At 38.6% G+C, this 20747-nt stretch overlaps 1 protein-coding gene and 1 long non-coding RNA gene across 2 annotated transcripts; both read left to right on the plus strand.

The window, feature by feature from the left end:
- The first annotated feature begins 6166 nt into the window (after positions 1 to 6166).
- On the plus strand, positions 6167 to 9036 carry LOC111733602. Its single transcript, XR_002778046.1, has 2 exons — positions 6167 to 6300; positions 8258 to 9036. It is a non-coding gene; the product is annotated as an uncharacterized LOC111733602 (long non-coding RNA).
- A 3203-nt stretch (positions 9037 to 12239) lies between these two features.
- On the plus strand, positions 12240 to 20737 carry LOC105308523 (saccharopine dehydrogenase-like oxidoreductase; the record flags this gene model as incomplete). Its single annotated transcript, XM_011384521.2, has 5 exons — positions 12240 to 12591; positions 14130 to 14242; positions 15974 to 16054; positions 18176 to 18305; positions 20688 to 20737. Coding segments are annotated over exons 1-5 (564 nt in total), but the record flags the coding sequence as incomplete, so codon positions are not given.
- Positions 20738 to 20747: the final 10 nt, after the last annotated feature.

The following is a 20747-nucleotide window of genomic DNA, read 5'->3' on the forward strand; positions in this document are numbered from 1 at the left end:
AGAGAGCTGGCGTTGTATACAGGGCCAGATTAGGGAGGCTGGTGTACACCCAATAGGGATCTTAAGACAGTCTAGATTCTCCTGCCAAGGGAGTAGGGCTGATGCGAGGAAGAAAGGGGGGGCTGTGTCGATTTTTTAAATATGCCCAGCGCCTAGCTTGGTGCTTGTATCTTGCAGAAGCTCCATAAATGATAATTGTATTCAAATAATTTAGTACTTTCATTTGAGAGGTTCTGGTGAGTGCTAAAGGCACCCAGCAAATGTGCAGTCTCCCATCCTTGTTCTCTCTAGTTTTTCTCTTGAGGCGGCCTTCTCTAACAGCGGCTTCTCACAGTGTGGTCCTGGACCAGCAGCATCAGCAGTACCTGATTCTCAGCCCCCACCCAAACCTACCTGATCAGAAACTGGAGGTGGGGCCCCACCATCTGTGTTTCAACAAAACCACCAGGCGATTCTCATATGTGATGAGGTTGAGAAACACTGGTCTATAGATATGTCCACTTAACCATGCATGCCCCCCCAGAGAAGTTTCTTTGTAGCTGTATATTGTCTGTTGAGAGTCATTAGGCCTTCAGGGACCAGCAAGCAAATTGTCCTGAGATTTTTAATCATGATTTTATATGATGGTTGTTAACGGTGACAGTTCCCCCTGTCATGATTAACAACCTTCTATCCTGGCAAAACTCTCTTTGCTAATCTTTCCCTAAGAATTCCAAATGTCTTCTGTAAATTAACTAATTAATTAGTTAATTTAAAAATTTTTAAATCGACCCATTCATAACTAACACACCAGTCTGAACTTTCGATGTTCCCATATTGTAACATAGCTCTCCTAACTGCTGGTGTCGTTGGAACCTCGTGAGGGCTCTCGTAGACATCCAGAGGCCGCTTCTTAGGAAATCTAATTGATTTGATTCAAACATTCTCCACTTGAGTGAAACCAACTGTATTAGGTAGGTTCCGGAGAAACAGAACCAGTAGGATGTGTATGTGGAAAGAGAGAGATTGATTTTGAGAGATTAGTTCATGCAGTTGTGGGACTGGCAAGTCTTAGATCTGCTGAGCAGGCCAGTAGGCTACAGACTCAGCGGGGAGTCCACGTTGCAGTCAGGAGTCCAAAGGCAGTCTGGAGGCCGAATTCCTTCCTCCTCAGGGGACTTCAGTCTCTTCTCTTAAGGTATTCAACTGCTTAGATGAGGCCCACCCACACGAGGGAGGATAATCCGCTTTACTCAAAGTCCACTGATTTAAATGTTAATACTCATCTAAAAAATACTTTCATAGTAATATCTACACTCGTGTTTGTCCAAATCTGGATACCATAGTCTAACCAATTGACACAAAGTTAACCATCACAGCAACAAACAACAGGGAGACCTAAATTTCCCATACTCTTTTCTGAAAAAATTTTACGTGTTTACTTAAAGTGTCATGTGGCCAAGAACATATTCTGGTTCAGATATTATACTAGCCTGATAAGGTTCTCCTTTCCCCAACCGGGCTCAAACTACAATGTATAGGTTTCCCAATACCCCATTATTTTTTGTCTTGCTAAGCATTAGCAAGGGCTGGGTGGCCAAACTGGTTCTAACTTGTGTGATTTTGTTCCTATCCTCATTCCTAGGGACATTCTGGAGATAATTTCGGTTGTCGCAACTGGGGGCTGCTATTTACATCTCATGGGTAGAGGCCATGGATGCTGCTAAATATCCCATAATTCAGGACCCTCCCTCCCCCCATCCCTGGAAAGAATTCTCTGGCTCTAAATATCAATAGTGCCAAGATTGAGAAACCCTGATATACACTTAAGGGCATAATAGAAACTCAATAAACAAGTAAATTTACTACCCTGCGTGATGCCATTTTCATCTCTGTCTTTCAAAAGAGCTGGAGCTCCAACCTCCTTAATTGTTTTATTTGCATATATATTTCTGTTCCCAAAGATGTGATAGCAACCTATTCCCATTTAAGGGTTATTTTGAATCTAAGCAAATTTTGTTGTTTGTCAAGTTCTCAACTAAACAAGAATAAAATTTCTCTATACCTGTTTGAAGCAATAGGCTAATTAAGAGACAGCTAGAAGGGAGTGGGGAAAAAAAAAACATAAAGAACTGGAATCCCGTTTCTATTAAGCAGAAGATAAGAAATGCTGTGCTCAGAACCCTGAGGTATCACTTCTTGCTTCATCACATTGTTTGACATAGGCCATTATCCTGTGTGAATCCAACTCTCTACTTATGCAACACCAGACCTGCTCAGCTGAGCACAGCTGAGAAAAAACAGCCACGGTCAATCAGTCTTGCTTTAAATTTATGATCACTAATCTCAGGAGGGTGGTGAGACTGTCTTTCTGTAGTATATGTCACTGCAAAAAAGTCAAGTAATCCAAAGGGAACTTTTACAAGCTCTTACCATGACACTTATCCATCGACCCGCATTCATGCCCAAGTACTATGACTTCTCCCTAATATCACTGACCCAGTATTCAGGATCTACATGTGCATGAGATTCCACCCTGTCTTTTATTTAAGGATTATTTCTCTAGCACATTCTTCCTTTTTCCCGGCATCATCCATTTTTCTCTCTCTACTGGATTATTTACATTGGTGTACAAACAAACCAAAACAAACAAACCAAAAATTCTCTCTTGATGTCCATTCTTCCTTCGGCTCTTGCCCTTTATCTATTTTTCTCCTTTATAATAAAACTGCTTGGGTTCACCCTTAAGATTTTGGCTTCCTCTTTTCTACAGAAACTGCCCTTGTCCAGATCCCCCATGATACCGAGTTGCTAAGCCAAGATTATTTTCTCAATCTTCCTATTATCAAAACTCTCAGCAGCATATGGCACAAATAATCACTGTCTTCTTCTGGAAATATTTTTTTCGCTTGGCTTTCAAGATACCCTGACTCTCCTGGTTTAACCTGTACCTTTCTAGTTGTTCTTTCTCATTCTCCTTTGCTGATTCCTTTTCACCTTCCTCCCAAGTCGACGCTGTCCAACGGAACTTTCTGCAATGAAAGAAGTGTTCTATATCTGGACTCTCCAGTATAGTAGACCCATGTGGATAGAAACCGCTTAAAATGTGGCCAGTGTGATGGAGGAAATAAATTTTAGATTTAATTGAATGTAAAATTGAATTTTAATAGCCTTATGTGAGTAGAGACTCTTACATTGAACGGTGCAGCTCTAGATATTGGAATATTATAGGCAGACCTTTTTTCTGTCTACACTCACGCTCTTGGTAATTTTATCCAGTCACATGGCTTTCTAGACCATTCACATACCAATAACCCCAAAGGTACAACTCCAGCCAGATCCCACCCCTGAGCTTTCATTAACCCAAAAACAAAAGCGAAAGTCAGAGGCAACAAGCTTTTATTTGAAAGCAAAAGAGTTGCAATTTGGGGACACGGATTCAGGCAGAAACTCAAATTGTGTCCCAATTATGGGGTGATGGCAAGGGGTTTTATGAGAAAAGAAAAGGGATAATTATGTGATTATCTTTTGGTGCTAACAAGCTGAGTTACTCTTTAGCGATACATAGCTATTTACTAATTCTAAAGAATGTCTGTAATTATCAGTCCTTGTAGGTAGAATTTCTCCTTTCCTGTTAGCTTTACAAACAGTTGTTTGGAAGACAATGTTGCTTTGGCCCCATCCAGAGGTTATGTTGCCCAGGTCAGACATTCTAAGGGGCAGTTCCTCTGGCATGGCTACTCGGCTCTGTTTCAAAATGGCTCCACGTATGTCAATTTTCACAGCTCCAAAAGAGAATATTAAATTACCTACTTGAGAATTCTCACTTGGATGTCTTCTGGACATCCCAAACCTCACATAACTGAAACTGAGCTCCTACTATGCACCGCTGCCCCAAACCAATGAAAACCGTTGAGTCCTTTTCCGTTTTTACCGTCTTAATGATGACTTCAAACTTGCAGCCAGCTGCTCAGGCCAGATCCTTGGAGTCATCTTTGCTCTCTTCCTCTCAATGCCCTCCTTCCCCCATCAAATCCATTGGAAAATCCCATTTACTCTACCTCAAAAGATATGTGGATTTTGACCATTTCTTAGCACTGTCGCTGTCGGCATCCTGGTCCAAGACACCATCCCCTCTCACCTAGATTATTGCTAACGCCTCGTAACATTTCCCTGAGGCTGACCTTAGTCTCTGTTCAGTAGTTTGTAGTAGATAGTCAGAATGGGTGTTTAAAACTAGGCTTTGAAAAAAAAATAGGTAGAGAGACTTTTCTGCTCAAAAGTGACTCCCATCTTACTCAGAGTAAAAAGGGGAGTCCTTATTATGACCTACAAGCTCCTTCATGACGTGTCCTCCCATCATCCCTCTGACCTCATAGCTCTATGGTCCCCTCATCAATCTGCTTAAACTACAGTCTTCCCACTATTCCTCTCGTACACCGGGCATGTCCCCCCTTAGGTCCTGTGTTGCATTCTTCCATCTGGAATGTTCTCCCAGATATTTGCATAGCCAGCTCCCTCTTCTCCTTCAAGCCACCTTCTGAGTGAGGCCTCCCTGGCCAGTCATCTAAAATTTCACAAACCCATATTATTATTTACGTAACATATTGTTTACCTTGATTACTGAGGTTTTGGGATTTTTTTTGTTTTTGTTTTTGTTTTGATGGCTCTGTAAATTTTGCACCTTATGCCAAATGAGGTTCTCTAGTCCTGGTTCTGACACTTTGATAAGTGCCTGTGAAATACGATCTTCTGATATAATAATAAATATACATTTGGTCTTCATCCTGGGTTTCTGGCACAGAGCTCCTAAAATCCTTATTATGAAAAGAGAGTCTTTGTTATTCATAATAAGCACTTTTTAACCATACCTGAATTTATGCTAATGAGGTGAATCTCGGTGGGACCCTTGATAGCTTCAGGATGGGGCCAATGGTTTCATCATGCATGCTTCCAGATTGGTGAACACAGTCATATGTCGGGAGGGTGCATACCCCAACTCCGCAAGGGTAGAAGCTTCTCAGGACACTTCCAGACCTCGTTCTGTTTGCTTCTTCACCTGACTATTCATTTGTATTCTTTAGAACATTCTTTAAAATAAACTATCATAGTAAGTAAAATATTTCCCCGAGTTCTGTGACACATTATAGCAAATTATTGAGTTTGATGAAGAGGGGTCAGGGAACTCCCAATTTTTAGCCAGTAGATCAGAAGTATGGGAGGCCAGGACTTGTCTGAAGTGGGGGTCCGTTTTGTGGGACTAAGCCCTTAACCTGTGAGGTCCGTGCTACCTCCAGGTAGTTAGAATTTAATTGAATTGTAGGACATCCATCTGGTTCCAGAGAGTTGGAAAATTGCTTAATGTGGGGAAAAAACACCCACACATTTGACGTCAGAAGTATTGCAGTAAAAAGAGATCAGGACACTATAGAAATGTTAGGTGTTTTCTATTTCTTAGTCTCATTCCATGCAAAAACACGATTTTTGCTAATTACTTCATAACTTTTTGAACCTGATACACTTATAGTTTGAAAATGTCTATTTTCTGAAAAAAACCACTAGCAAAAAAGGGGAACATTCCTGTAGAAAAGAGCATTGTGTTATGGTGAAAATAATAAGGCTTTGAAGCCAGAGAGACCTGGGTTCAAATCCTTGTTCTGTCAATTATGCATTTGAGTTTGGTGAAGTTACTTAAATCTTTTAGCCTTCATTTCTAATATGAGATTTAAATTTGTAAATTAGAATTGTAAATATTTGTAAAGTTTCTGGCATAAAATCAGTGCTAATAAGTAGCTATTATTTTATTATAAGTCCATCGGAAATATCCATATCGTGGGTGACTAACCGCTCATTCTACCAGGAGATTGTGATTTAGTTTGGTATAATTTAGAGTTTCCTAGGCCAGTGTTTCAAACTTTGGTCTTTGTAACATAAAGCTGAAAGCTTAGTTGAAGAGCTTGCTTTCACAGTAGCTTAAATAAAATCAAGTCTCTACTTTCTGGCAGAAATAACAGTATCTAAAATGGACTTGTATGGTTCCTAACACATGGAAGGCACTCAGTTTCACACAAGGTTAATTTTGGAGCTATGTTTTAAAAGTATCATACTCATTAAAAACTACAGATAGCAATACAAAAATATCAATACAGTAGTCATTGTGGATGGTGTTGGTTTCCCACAGGCCTCAGCAGGAATGTTACATTGTTTGCAGAAGATGAAAAGATTCTGTGAGACGTTTCTGCTGTTACCTGATTACTCTATTAAGGTTCATTGTTTTCACTGTTGAAGAAGAGAAAGCTGTTTGACTTTGTCAATTGGCAGGTAGGTATGAATAAAACCCTTTGAAGGATTATTAAGTTTTTGTGCACATTAGAAGGTTATGTAATATGTATTGGTTCATAGGATTATGTCTTTATAATCTTTTGTTTTGAAATTTAGAAATTGGAAGATTATGAGAGATGACTTATGATTCCTTAGGTCATTACTTGAAGGTGTGTTATGTGAACAAATTATACCACTTGTATAATGATGCATATTAATTTCACAGGTGAAAATTATTGCTACTTAAATATGTGTGTGCTTTGTTAGATTTTTATAAAATAGTACCTTGTCATCAGGCCCTTTTATCTTTTTACCCAAAAAGAAAACAAGAAACCAGAGGTTGCTTTGCTTATGCCAAAGTGAGTCATTGACAGTCAGGAAAAATAGATTCCTTTCTCTATTAAACCAATTTTTAATTTCTTAAAAGAGTTTTTTTGGAAATTTCTCTTGCTTTCAACAAATTTCTTTCTTTCTTTTTTAAAACAATGCCTCTATTGGTATGCTGGTATTAACAATCAGCTGTCAGGGGGCAGGGGGCGGGGGGAGCCTTGATTTGTAGTATTTGCCAATTTCCATGGTGTAACTACTCCCATTGTGGATGATTTCAAGTTACTAATGTGACTTGAACTCACAAAATTCCTAAAAATTTAGCAATTGTCCCTAGTAAGCCAGTATGAGTGGCTTCATCACACCATTAGATACCTCGTTTATTAAAAATAAAAACGTTAACAATAGTAAAGCATAGATCTCTGAGGATTTATTTGTACAAAGGACACTTTAAATTAACAAACAGATTTTTAGTTTAATAGTAGAAAAAAGGAGAAAATTATACATAAAAGAGAAGGGAAGGAAAAAGATAGAGATAGCTACCTTAATTGACCAAAAAAGACTTTATTTCTGTTGCTTCCCTAAAAGATCAACCCATATTAGTTCCTTTTCCCTGAGTCATTCCAGCATGATGGGAGATTGTTAGAAAAACTAGAGATCAGGAGATGGGCCTGTGTTCTACTATTTTGCAACTTTCAGTGTCCTGAGACCACGTATATTCTAAAATGTAGTAGCACATGAGAGAAGTTTTGACTTGTATCAGCTGCTTTCCCTGCTTTCTGTTTGTATTTAGAGGCATGGCATTATCACTAGTGATCTGCAAATAATTCTAGCAATCAAAAAAAATAAATAAATAAACCAACTTATGGGTAACTCATTACCTCTTTCCTTCCCATTTAGCCATAACTGCCATACCATTTCCTACAGGTGGGTCATGCCCACGTCTGCTTTTCCGCGTGACGGACCCCAGAGTGCTGGAGCCCAACCCACGCATCGCATGTATAGTTCTCTTCTTTTAGCTTGAAATAGACCTTTAGAACTACCTTAATGTTTCTTTATCTATCTTTTTCTGATTTACCATGTCAAAGATAAACAAAGTCAGGCACTGGTTGAAGTGGTAAGGACAGATTTTAGTCAGTAATATATTATTGCAATAGGAGGAAGAGTCTGGTGTTCATTGAAGTCAACAGAGGTGACTGGACATTTAAAGGAGGGAATAGGGAGGGAGGTGAGCAGGAGCTCAGTAGAGTTAGAAGAAGAGAGTTGGTCCATGTGAAACCCATTTGGTTTGCTAATTGGTACTTACTATATAGTTAGGCTCCTACTCTCCCACAGAGGCTGGGAACACAGGGGCCCTATCTTCAGCTATTGGCTGGAGTGAATACTAAATTACTTTGGCAGCCTTGATTTTTCTCAGGCTTTTCTTTAAGGGAGTCTAGTGTCATTCTAGGCATGCGACCTTGAGCTGTTATAAGCTACGTTGGTGTTTGTTCAAGTCTTATAGGCCAAGGATGAGGCCTGGTCAAGAAGAGGGCTCTGAGGAGCCTGGCTAGAGTTTGGTCAAGGAGAGAATCTTTGTTGGCTAGCAAACAGTGACAAAATGTTCCGGTCATTCTTCTTTCTTCTCCAGCCCCAAGTCCTACCTCTCGCCCGTGACACTCAGAGGGCTGGATGTCTGATTTCATGAAGATGATGGCCAGCAGCCTTGTCCATGAGTCGACTGTCTTCACCTATAGGAATGAACTTCTATTCTGGTCTCTAGAGAAAACGAATCCCTTGGAAATTTTTCATATGGAGGATACTTCAAGAAGAACCTAACCTTCTGAGGCTGCTCAGTCAGTACAAAAGCAAATCCTTCTAAGACTCCTTCACTATAGATTGCTTTTGCCTGTTTTTGAACTTGAAATTAATGGATTCATATAGATGTATTCTTTCTTGGCTCAAAGTAGTATTTGCGAAATTTAGTCATATTATTTCGTGTTACAGTGAACCAAAAAACGCACCGGTGACAACAGGAACCTGGTCTCAGTGGCAGGACTGCAAATAAGAAACAGTGATTCCCATAGCTGTTTTCTGGCCCCTTCTGCAAAGCCAGCACCTGCTCCATTTTTAAAAATTATGATTATAAAAGTCATACATACTTATTTAAAAAACAAAAGTTCAAGTATAGAAAGGTAAAGAGTACAAATCCCTTTCCTCTTGCATAATTCATACAGACCCACTTCCCAGTAATAATCAGTGTTACTATTACTAATAATAGGTAACATTTATTGAGCAGTGACTATATGTAAAGCATTTTTCGATTTTATCACGTTTGTTTTATTAAGGTTTGTCGCTTAAGATTTGTCCCAACAGTTTGTAGGCATATACACACATCCTTTTCATCTTAAATAAAGTATTATGTCCTCATATTGTAAGGACACTTGTTCTTTTCATGTATAATATATCATGCATAATTTTCTATGTCACTGCCCATAAAATGAACGAGGTGTTCTTTTTAACTGCGTACTGTAGTTTCTATTGAATTGATATACCATACTTTACTTAACAAGTCCTCTGATGAAGGACATTTCAGTTGCTTCTTGTTTTTGTTATTATAACCAAATGTAAATTCCATGAGGGTTGGGGCTTTGGTTTGTTTTGCAGTATCCCAGTATTTTATTCCTACTGCTAGGAATATAGTAGGTGCTCAATATTGTACACCCACCAGATGGACAGAAATTAAAAGTTTGATACTACCAAGAGTTGGAAAGCATGCGAAACAGCAGAGAATTATCATATTGTGCTGAGAGTGTAAATTAGTACATTTGCTTTGGAGAGCAATTTGGTTATATCTCAAATGTGCATATTCTAGCACTTAGACATATATCAAGATACACACTTTCACAGGTACTCCAGGAGACATGTACGAGAATTTTCATCTTAGACATATATCAAGATACACTCTTTCACGGGTACTCCAGGAGACATGTACAAGAATTTCATTATAGCATACCTTGTATTGTACAAATACAAGGATGCTACAATGCTTTTGGACAAAAACTTGTCCAAAAGCATTGTAGCATCGTGCTGTATTATTTTCTCCTTCTACACACACATACCACACATTATAATTTGTTCTGAACCATTTGAGAATAAGCTGAAGACATCATGACCAAATAAGGTCATGCAAAAGGATTAGCATTTATTAAAAAGTCAAACTATGCAAAACAATACTATAATGCTTAGAAATATATACATATATAGCAGAAATGGAAAGATAGGAACAGGAATCATGAACACCAAATTTAGGCAAGTGGCCACTTTGGGAGTAGGGCAGGAACTGTTCAGGGATGTCTGCCTAGAAGCCTCACTATCCGGAATATTTTTCTTAAGTTGTATGTGTCATGGGTATTTTTGGCTTTACCTTTTTTTGTATGATTTCATAATTTATTAAAGCATCCATCTACTCATATTTTAATGAGAGTTTTAAAAAATCAGGAGTGGATGTTGAATCTTACCAATGGACTTCTTGATGTTTATTAAAATACCACTTTACTTCAAAATCTGACCCTGGTTTCTGTACCTGGTAAATATGATACACCTAATAAGGGTTTATTGGATGAATAAATGAGTATCTGTCCCTCAATCCTGTATCTATGTCCTACTAATTTAAGTCAAAGCCAAGTTCCTCTCGAAGATACCCTCTTCAGTGAACTATACCCAAATACTGCACATGCACGGGTCCTTGGACAATTGTTTCTTTTGTTCCTTCTGCCCCAGAGATAGTTCCTCTCCTCCTTTGCTACATATACTGTAATTGAACTGTTTATCCCCCAATTAGGGAATCTATTTTAGGGCTTGACACAGATTAGGCTCCGTGGAAATGTTGCTGAATGGCATTAAACAAAACGACATATTTACACGTGTCTGATACAAATGCATGTAAATGGTTTTTGAAATACATTTTTATTTTAGAATAGTTTTAGATTTACAGAAAAGTCGAAAAGATAGTACAGAGCTTTCCCTTGTACCTCTCACCATTTTTCCCTATTGTTAACGTCTTACACCAATTCGGTACATTTGTCACAATTAAGGAATCAACATTGGTATATTGGTAATTAAACTCCATGCTTTATTCAGATTTCACTAGCTTTTCTCTGATGTCCTTTTTCTGTTCAAGGTTACCAGATTGCATTTAATCATCCTAGGCTCCTTTAGTCTGCGACAATTTCTTAGACTTTGTCTTTGCTTCTGAGGAGTTCTGTCAGATATTTTGCAGAATATTTACCATGGTTAGATCAAGATTATGAGTTTTGGGAAGGAAGACCACAGAGATAAAGTGTCATTGTTATCACATCATATCAAGATGACGTGCTGTCAATGTCAACGTGGCTTATCAGGGACCATCTTAACCTTGATCATTTGGCTGAGGTAGTGTTTACCAGGTTTCTCTACCGCATTATCCCTTTGCCCCCTTTCTGTATTCTGTTAGCAAGTCACTAAGCAAAGCCTATCTTCAAAGGGGAGGGAGGAACTCCACAAATTATTCGGTATGTCTTAGTGTAGCCGCCAGCCCCCGAAAAGACACACAGACCACCAGAAATCAGCGAGTTCTAGGAAACATGCTCTTTATTCAGCCAGCTGGGTCTGCCAGGGGTACGCAGACCCCAAATTAAGCAGCCCTGAAATGTAGAGGTACAGGGTTTTTAAGCCCTAAATCCCATTCCTCATTCTGTCTTAAACACAAAGGTCCATTTTTCTCCTATTCACTTCCTGTCAACCCACAGGTCGGGTGTGCAAGCGGGGGTACAGAAGCAGAAAGCTTATTGTTAGAATGGTACGTTCCCATGGGTGATAGCCTATGTGCCCACGGGCGATAGCCAAGCAGTAATTTTCCAGCCAGCACAGTCTCTGTACTGAGCGATTTGTCTCTCCTTCCCATTTTATGTATTTAGTACTCGAGCCTATACTTATATTAAGGTTTTGGAATATATGGATAACAGTGCTCAAGAAACCTTTGCTTTCTTTTACATTTTGAGGATTTCCTTTACGTCCCAGCTCAAATGGCAGGATAACTCTGGGAGGTATTTCCTCACGGAGCTTCAACAGCAACAACTGTGTCACCGCCATGAAGCAGGGTCCCCGAAGGAACGGGTACTAAGGCGGTGGAGTTAGGGGCTCGCGGCAGAGGCGCTGCAGAGTTGGGCCTTGGGCAGGGCCGAGATGATCATGGAGACGCCAGAGCCCGCGTCAACCCACCACCTCCACTCAGCTTCGCAGACATCACAAGGCCAGCGTGTTTCGAAAACAAAAAAAAAAGATGGCTTGGTGTCGGCAGTCCCCTCCGGTCATCAGAAGGTTTTCGCGAACTCTTTGTGCAACCCTTTAGGATAGATGTCGCCACAGGCGCCGCCTTCGGCCTGGGGAGAAGTTGCGAGGCCCCAGGCGGTCTGAGCAGTGCAGGACCAACGACAGGCGGGAGGATGGGCTGCACAGAGCGCCTGCCAGTCACGGAAGCGGATCCGCGACAGAACCACAGCTCCAAGCAGCGGCGCAACTGAAGCTGCCCGGGAAGGAGGCGCGGCCCGGCGTGGGCGTGGGCGTGGGCGTGGGCGTGGGCGTGGCCTCTCCGCGAAAGCGCGCGCGGGGCGTCGAGAGCGCGGCGCACAGGCTGCGAAGACCCCGGCAGCTAAGACGGAGGCGGTTGCTGCGCCCGGTATAGAGGTCGCTGCCTGAGGCGCAGGCGCCGTGGACTCAGCCCGCCCTAGTCCTCTGCTCGCCGTGGGTTCGTGATGGCGACTACGCAGAGGCCTTTCCACCTGGTGGTGTTCGGCGCCTCTGGCTTCACCGGCCAGTTTGTGACCGAGGAGGTGGCCCGGGAGCAGGTGGACCCGGAGGGGAACTCCCGTTTGCCCTGGGCCGTGGCAGGCCGTTCGGCGGAGAAGCTGCAGCGAGTGCTGGAGAGGGCTGCCCTGAAGCTGGGTAAAGAGGGCGGCGTGGGACGGGGCTCGGAGCCGCGGCTGCTCTCACCCCCGGAGCTGCCCTCTCCTGGCCGAGAGGTTCGAGCCATCGGAAATGAGCGTTTCTCCTCCCTGGCTGCGCCCTTAGAGCTTCACAAGCCCTGCTGGAGGATGGGAACAGAGCTATGCTTCAAATAGTGTCTTTGTTCTCCTTAAAGTTAAAAATAATAGTAATTTCTTTCCCCTCTTTTGACTTTCTCCTTTCTTTTGGGTAGTCCCATTGGCGAAATAGTCAAGAACTTTCGTTTCTCCTTTCTCTGAGTCGTCCCACTCTAAAACAGGGAACCAGCTGGAGCTGGGGGGTTCTCGATATTTTGTTGGATAGAAAAGTAGAGAATAGGTTTCTTCAAGATTGTACTCTTCCCTTGCCTTGTGGTTTGGAGGTGGGGCGTTGTTGTGGCTTTTAGTGTTTTATTTTTCTCGTAAGACTCTTCCAGCAGGCTTACCCTTTATCTACTCCTCCCGCCCCCCACACACACCCGCCAAAATTTTGCATCTCTGTTTTGGGCGTTTAAGTATTCTTAAAGCATTCATGCAGCGTATTTTTATATACCCCCCTACCCTCATGGTGGAGGAGACATCTAATTTAGGACTCAGTATCTTTAGATCTGGCTATTAATTTTCCACCCTAGGTCTCCCTTCTTACAAACAAATGGCACCTGTTAGATTTTGGGGACTACTACGTACTTCCTTGTAATACCACGCAGAGCCCTGTTTATGGTGGAAAAGCAGCATCTGTTTTGTTTCTGGTTAATGTAGGCTGGACTCTCCTGTATCTGCTGCCACTACCAAATACAGGATCTTGACCAAAGATCTTTTGGTCTTTTTTACTTTTACAAAAGAGATAATTTCATTATTAAAATATAGTCTTCTATTTCTTTTTTCCTGCTCAGTATGACTGTACAGGAGTAGCCTAGTTACCTACCACTTGTAGTGGCCACAGATCAAGTTATTGTGGGGACTATATCTTGACCTATCAAAACCTGATTTACTCTATTGATTCAGTTAATTCCAATTATTTTCTTATTATGAGCCTGAGTGTTATTATCTAATCTGTGCTTTTCACCTGAGTCCTTTTTTGTTCTCGTTATGTTTATATTAAGAATTCTCCTCTACCCAATAATTTTTTCATATGTAATTGTTTAGTTGATGAGAAACTTTTTATAATATAATTCTTGGCAAAGAGGAAGTCAGGACAATCATCTCAGTATCTGAATGATTTTCAAAATTGTTATTTTACACAAGATTGTCATTTACACATTGCTTCTGTTAGATTTTTTTAAGGTTAGCAGTGTTTTTAGTCACCCTTAGTATTAACTCCATTTTCCTCATAGCCTTTTTTGTTTTTTACTACCTGGTTAAAAACAATTTTATCTTTTGAGAGAGCGAGTTAGCTTTCAGTATGTTTAGTAAATTTGCAGTCACCGATTACTGTAAAAAGATCTGGAAGATCTAATACTGTATCAGGGTTCACTTAAAACAGTTTCTTTCTTATTTCAGGAAGACCGACACTACCGTCTGAAGTTGGAATAATAATTTGTGATATTAATAATCCAGCCTCACTTGATGAAATGGCTAAAAAGGCAACAGTTGTCCTCAATTGTGTAGGACCAGTAAGTAATCAGCCCTTCTTTGTGTCAGAACAAACAATCTATTCATTTCTAGCAGAATCTGATATTTTATATTCCAGAGGAACATCAGGGCAGGGGAAAGAAGAGTTGGTTCAGGGCCTTATCCCTCTGTGGGGTGTTTTCACTTCTTATGATTAGTAAATGGATCTGACCAAAATCTGCGAGAGCATCAGGCTCTCTGTGACACCATACTCAAGGAATGTGTGCTGGTTGGTTTATTATTTATAATTGCCGAACTTTTTTTTTAATTGTATGCTCTTTAAGTAAAAAATGTTTGAGCATGTACCCCTAATACACTTTTTATTTATTTATAAATTATATTCCTGTGTTACTGTACAAAAGATGTTAAAAACATATATAAAAACATTAAAAAAGGACTCATTTATGCAGTATTTATTGAACGTTTGTTATATGTAAACTGCATTAGTCTAGGCACCTGGGATATAATGGTGAAAAAACAAAGTCTCTCATGGAGCTTACAGTCCAATGGGGATTCTTTGTAGATTTTTTTTTTTTTAATCTATTTGTCTAGTTTGTGAGTTTATTTAGTTAAAACCAACTATCAACTATGTGAATGGCATTCGGTTTATATATGTTGAAAATGAATGAATGAATGAGGGTATGTGACTATGGCCCTCTCTGTGTTGTGGAATTCCCCCATGGCTGCCTCAGAATATCTTTTACACCCTATATTCAGTGCATGACCACTTGACGTGGCCTGGGAGCATAATGTCAGACTACATATTAACTATTAATAAAATGTCCTTTTTTTCCTTTGTGTTTTCTATAAAAATTAACATGAATACAAGTGCTAATACTTTCACACTGGGGATTGTGTATCCCGTAAAGTAAGCACACCTACTTGGGAGATCACTCGGTTAGAACGTGGAGAGTTAAAAATAAGATTGAAATTTTGACCTATAAGCTAATTGGCTTCAATGGGGAGAAATGTCTCCTCTGAAATCAATAATTGTGCTCTGACTCTGTCCACTTATTTCATCAAAGCACAAAGGTACTAAATAGAAAAAAATCTAAAAATGTAATCATTTTGAGGTGTTAGTGCAGAAATCTCAACCTCAGATTACCCAAAGGAGAAGTGGGCCAAGTGAGGGGGAGGATGTTCCAGATAGTAGAAGCAGAAACACATGGGTATGAAGAAGCAGCGTGTTCAGGAAATTACCGGGAACTTGGGACTGCTGGAATGTGGTGATTAAGGGGCCGTGGTGTGATATGATGCTCGAGGACCTTTTGTCACAAGCTAAGAAGCTCGGATTTTAAACTATATTATGTGATATGGGCATTGGAGAGCTAGTGAAGGATTCTAAGAACATATAAAACGTGTGTGTGTCGTGTGGTGCAGAAGCAGAGGTGACGACAGATTTCTTTTTTTTTTCAGAATAACCATTTGGTATTCCTTTGGAGATGGGGCTAGATTGGTTGCAGTGAAACCTGTTACTATTTGTAGTAAATTATATGAGAGACGACAAGGGTGCGAACTAAGATTTGGGTGTGTAGCGAGGAAGGGAGGAGACCGATTTGATAAAACTTGGTGATTTCCAGGATAGGTAGAGTTGAAAACAGCTTCTAGATTTCTCACCAGACAGTTGTGTGGAGAGTAATGCCATTAATAACAAAAGAGAATAAATCTAATATGTGAGCGCCTTGTGCCCTGCACTGTGCTAAGCTCTTTGTATTATTTCATCCTCACTACAGTATCGGCTTTATGGAGAACCTGTAGTAAAAGCATGTATTGAAAATGGAACTAGCTGTATTGACATCTCTGGAGAACCTCAGGTATGTAAAATGAAAAAGAAAAAACAGCATATTCTTAGTTTTCTGTTGAAGTGGGTAATACTTAGTGCAATTTTGCAGACATAGTTTAGAAGGTGATGACTCCTCCCTTGTATTAAGAGATGGTATTCCATCGATAGCTTGAACGAGAGTGCGATGGCAAAGTCTTACCTTCTGTTTTCTTGAGCTTTTTCTTCACTGCAGTCTCATTTATTGCAAGTCCTTTGTATACAGGATGTGCTGATTTTTACAGCTATTGCATGCTGTAAACTGAATTAAAATAGCATACTGTAATTCTTGGAATCTCAGTTTTGTAACTTTCATTATGAATTCCCTTTTTCAAAGCAGACACCTTTACATTACAGAAAAATAAATGTAAAATCCCCTCAACCTAAAAATTTTAAATGTTTACATTTATTGAATGCTTCCCACATGCCTGACAGTGTGCCAAATAAACATTTTATGTTACTTTTTCAAAATTCTCGTAGGTATCATCTTTCTCTCTATTTTATAGACGAGGAAATTGAAGCTTAGGAAGGTTAAGTAACTTGTTCAGAGCCCTACAACTAGTAAGTAGAAAAACTAGGACTTGAATTGAGGTTTGCCTGACTCCAGGAAGTGCAATGTTAATAGTTCTGAGCCCCACTACCTTCTTTAAAACCGTAACCTCATATGTCCCTGTAGCCTCTACTGCTTACCATCATCAGTGTGCCAATTTGGCACATACTTAGAGTTTATCAGTTGGTAATGAGTATTGGGAAATACTAGGAAAGTGTAAATTACAAAAAAAAAAAAAAATTAATTCAAGGAGTAGGAAACAATTCCTGTCTTATTTAAAATATTCCAGAGCAGAGAAAATGTAGAAAACTTCTGTTATTATAAATTACCATAAAAGTGATATCAAAACCTAATAAAGATCCAGAATATTTATAGGTCAACAATACAAATTCAGTTAACCCAATTAAAAAATGGGCAAAGAGATGAGAAGAGACAAATCTGTGCATAGGCATTCCAAATTTCTGTAGCTACTCCACCCTCCAGGATTGGGAGCACATAGCTCCCCACTCCTGTGTGGGCTGCACACAGTTAATTCCTTTCAAAGAGCACAGCATAGAAACGAGAGAGAGAAAAGGAAAAAAGAATAACTTTACAGTGGAGAAACTTGACAAACACTTCCTCAGCCAGATATTCAGGGTCAACATCAACAGTGATAAATTGTGTTACTAGTATGTACTTTTGATATGATGTCAGGAAATAGCATTTTATACTCCTGTGGTCTTCCCCTCCAAAACCTGTAACCCCAGTCTTGTCATGAGAAAAATATGAGATAAATTCCAGTAGAGAGGCATTCCACAAAGCGCCTGACCAGTACTCCTCACAACCGTTAAAATCATCAAAAACAAGGAGAATCTGAGGCACTGTCACAGTCAAAAAGCACCTATGGAGACATGACAACTAAATGTCATACGGTATCCTGGATGAGGTCCTGAAACTAAAAAAGGACATTAGGTAAAAGCTAAGGAAATCGGAATTAAGTATGGACTTCAGTTAAAGTATTGATATTGTTTTATTAATTGTAACAAATATTAATGTAAAAGTTGTAATAATAGGAGAAAGTGGGTGGGGTGTATTTAGGGACTCTATTCAGTTTTTCTTTTAATCTAAAGCTGTTATAAAAAAATTAATTTTTAAAAACAGGCAGAGGATTTAAATGGCCATTATTCCCTTCTCACATCCTCTCCTTTCCTACCCTCTATTTTTCTGTTTATATAAATGCATAGATGTCTGTAATGATGTTCATCTGAGTTATGTGGTTTTTTGCTTTCTTTGTATTTTTCTATATTTATAGGTATTTTTAATAAGAGGTATTTTGCATTTAAAAGTCATTCTCAAAAAATTAGTGTCATTAAGTCAGATCAGTATGTCTCCCGCACCACCTGGCACATGAGGTAAATGTTTGCTGCATAAGTGAAAAACATTTTGACAGTTAATATTTTGCTACAGAGCCATATTGATTAGCATTTTCAAAGTTTAATTGCTTTGTCTTTAAAGGTAAATCATTTAATATTGGTCGAGATGTTTCTATATAGTTCTGATTCAGATCTTTTGTCCTGAATTTTTTAGTTTCTGGAACAAATGTATTGGAAGTATCATGAGAAAGCTGCAGAAAAAGGGGTTTATATCATTGGAAGCAGTGGCTTTGACTCCATTCCAGCAGATCTGGGAGTAATATATACCAGAAATAAAATGAATGGTAATTATTGATCAATAAGCAATAGTTGAATATCAGTAGAAAGGCTTCATGTTTGTAATTATGATGAATTAAGATCTGGCCGAGAAAAGAAACATAACTAAGATGGGTAATGTTAAAACACATGCTTTTTTTTTTTCAGATGGGTTAAACAAATTTATTTGGCTAGAAGTCCAAGATCAAGGTGTTGGCAGCTTTGGCTTCTTTAGAGGTCTCTGTCTTGGGCTTATAGATGGCCCTCTTCTCTCTGTGTCTTCAGCTGGTCTTTCCTCTGTCACGTACTTTGTTTTTAATATAGCTATACTTGTTATAAAATGCTATTGACACTACCGTTTTGCAAGATATGGATAATACTAAAAGTGTCCTAAGTAAGGAGTTATCATTGTCTCAATTTAACAGTTACAGCTGTAAATTTCTGGGAAGAAAAAATGTTGGCAGCCATGGTAAATTCAAACTTGCTTTGTTTAGGAATTAACATATTTTAAAATATAATTGATTGGATAGATATTATAATTAAATGTTTTAATTTTTTTAACCAACACAGCTAGAAAGCATTGAACAAAGTTTTTGACATCTTTCTTACCCCATTTATAAATGGAGACAATTTAAGAATGGAAAACATCAATATCATGTTAAAACAATGGAAATTACTAATGTCATGCATATTTAAAAAGTATTCATTTAGAAAATGACCTAAGACAGATAATTCCAGTACCATATAAACTGTTCTATAGATTAGAAAGATGGAAAGTGTTCTTGTTCATATTAAAAAGTTAACTCTGAAACCAAAGCCCAACAAAAATAGCACCCCAAAAAAAGAAAGCCAAAATCAGTCTTACTTGTAAAATTAGTAGTAAACAAAAGTACTAAATAAAATTATAGTAAATATCCATTGACATTTTAAAATAATAATATATCAAGAGCAAGGTTTATTAGGAAGTAACATAATCATTACCTCAGAGTATCAGAGTTGAAAAGCTGTATGCCCACCAATGATTTGAAAATTCATTTACTGATTTCAGATTTTTAGAAATTGAGGAATAGAATACTTTCTAAACATCATAAATGTTAGAAAGCAATAGCCAACATCATAATGATGAAACACTGGAACCATGCCCAATAAAAAGAAAAACATAAATTGAATATCTTTAACAATATTTAGTCTTTCAATCCATAGACTTGGTATTTCTCCATTTATTAAAAAAAAAAAATTTTAAGTCTGTAAAATTTAGACATTTTCTTCATGGTGGTTAGACATATTTCTTGAGATTATTCCTAAATATATAATTGTTTTTGTTATTTTGAATGTCTTTCCTAAGGTTTGTTTAAAAACTTTTCTTTCAGATACCGAAACATAGGAATGAGCATTTTAACAATTATCCTAGTTGATTTTTGATGCAGGCGATCCACATTTTATTATGTACTGCTTTAGCGGTCCTTGTTCTTTCTGTGGACAGGGTTAGATCACAGCCATATATCCAGGCTACATTCTCTTAACAACCCTCTGAATCATCTTCAGTGAGATATACTTTAATGATCTATTCTTGGTTTTTGTCAGACTAGTGACATTTATGTGGCTGTAATTCTCTTCTCCTATAGCATCATTGTTGATGACATGGTTAGTCATTATTTTGTTTAGCGTCACCTTTCTTAGCACCCTGTTTTAATTTTCTCTTTGACTTAAAACTAGGAACACTGTCTCTTAAGAAAATTCTTTAATCAGATTTTGAGAATTAGCTAGCCCATTATGTTTTTCTTTTGTCTTCCTGCTCTGGAAAAAATCCAAGATTGGTTAAAACTTAACTGCTGTACCTATATATTAGTCCTCATGGTTGATATTAATTTCTCCTTTTGTTTTGGCATTGGCTTTCTATTTTTATAGTTATTATATTTTTATTTCATTTTAACTACCTTATTTTAAGTATTTTACAAGCCATCACAAAGGCTGTTTTGATAGGTTTCTTGTACTTTCATTGTAAGTCACTCTTAAGTTTTCTCGAAAGCTGTCATATTGGAAAACAGAATAATTCTCATAGATATAATTTTGAGAACTGTTGTTCTGCTGGCCTTCCAGAATGAGTGGGCTAAATTGTTGCCTTATTGGAAGAGATTTTTAGCATTGTCAGTTTGAATACTAGAAAAGATTTTGTCAATACTAGCAGTTAGAGTTTATGCTGAACTACTCTTTCTGACAATTTATGTGGCTTCAGCTGCTTTTAAATATGTTTACAAATAATAAAACTGTTATCAGTTCAGATATTTTACTATATGAGCTTTAGGCTAAGTCAGAGCAGTCCCTAAATTAATAGGAATAGTTTCTTATTACTAGTCTTGGATTAATAGATTTTGTTTGATTTTACTTTTACCATTTTCCTACTCTTCCAGGTACTTTGACTGCTGTGGAAAGTTTTCTGACTATACATTCAGGACCTGAGGTTAGTTTTT

The sequence above is a fragment of the Pteropus vampyrus genome, unplaced genomic scaffold (genome assembly GCF_000151845.1).
Source record: "Pteropus vampyrus isolate Shadow unplaced genomic scaffold, Pvam_2.0 Scaffold584, whole genome shotgun sequence".
NCBI classification, from domain to species: Eukaryota; Metazoa; Chordata; class Mammalia; order Chiroptera; family Pteropodidae; genus Pteropus; species Pteropus vampyrus.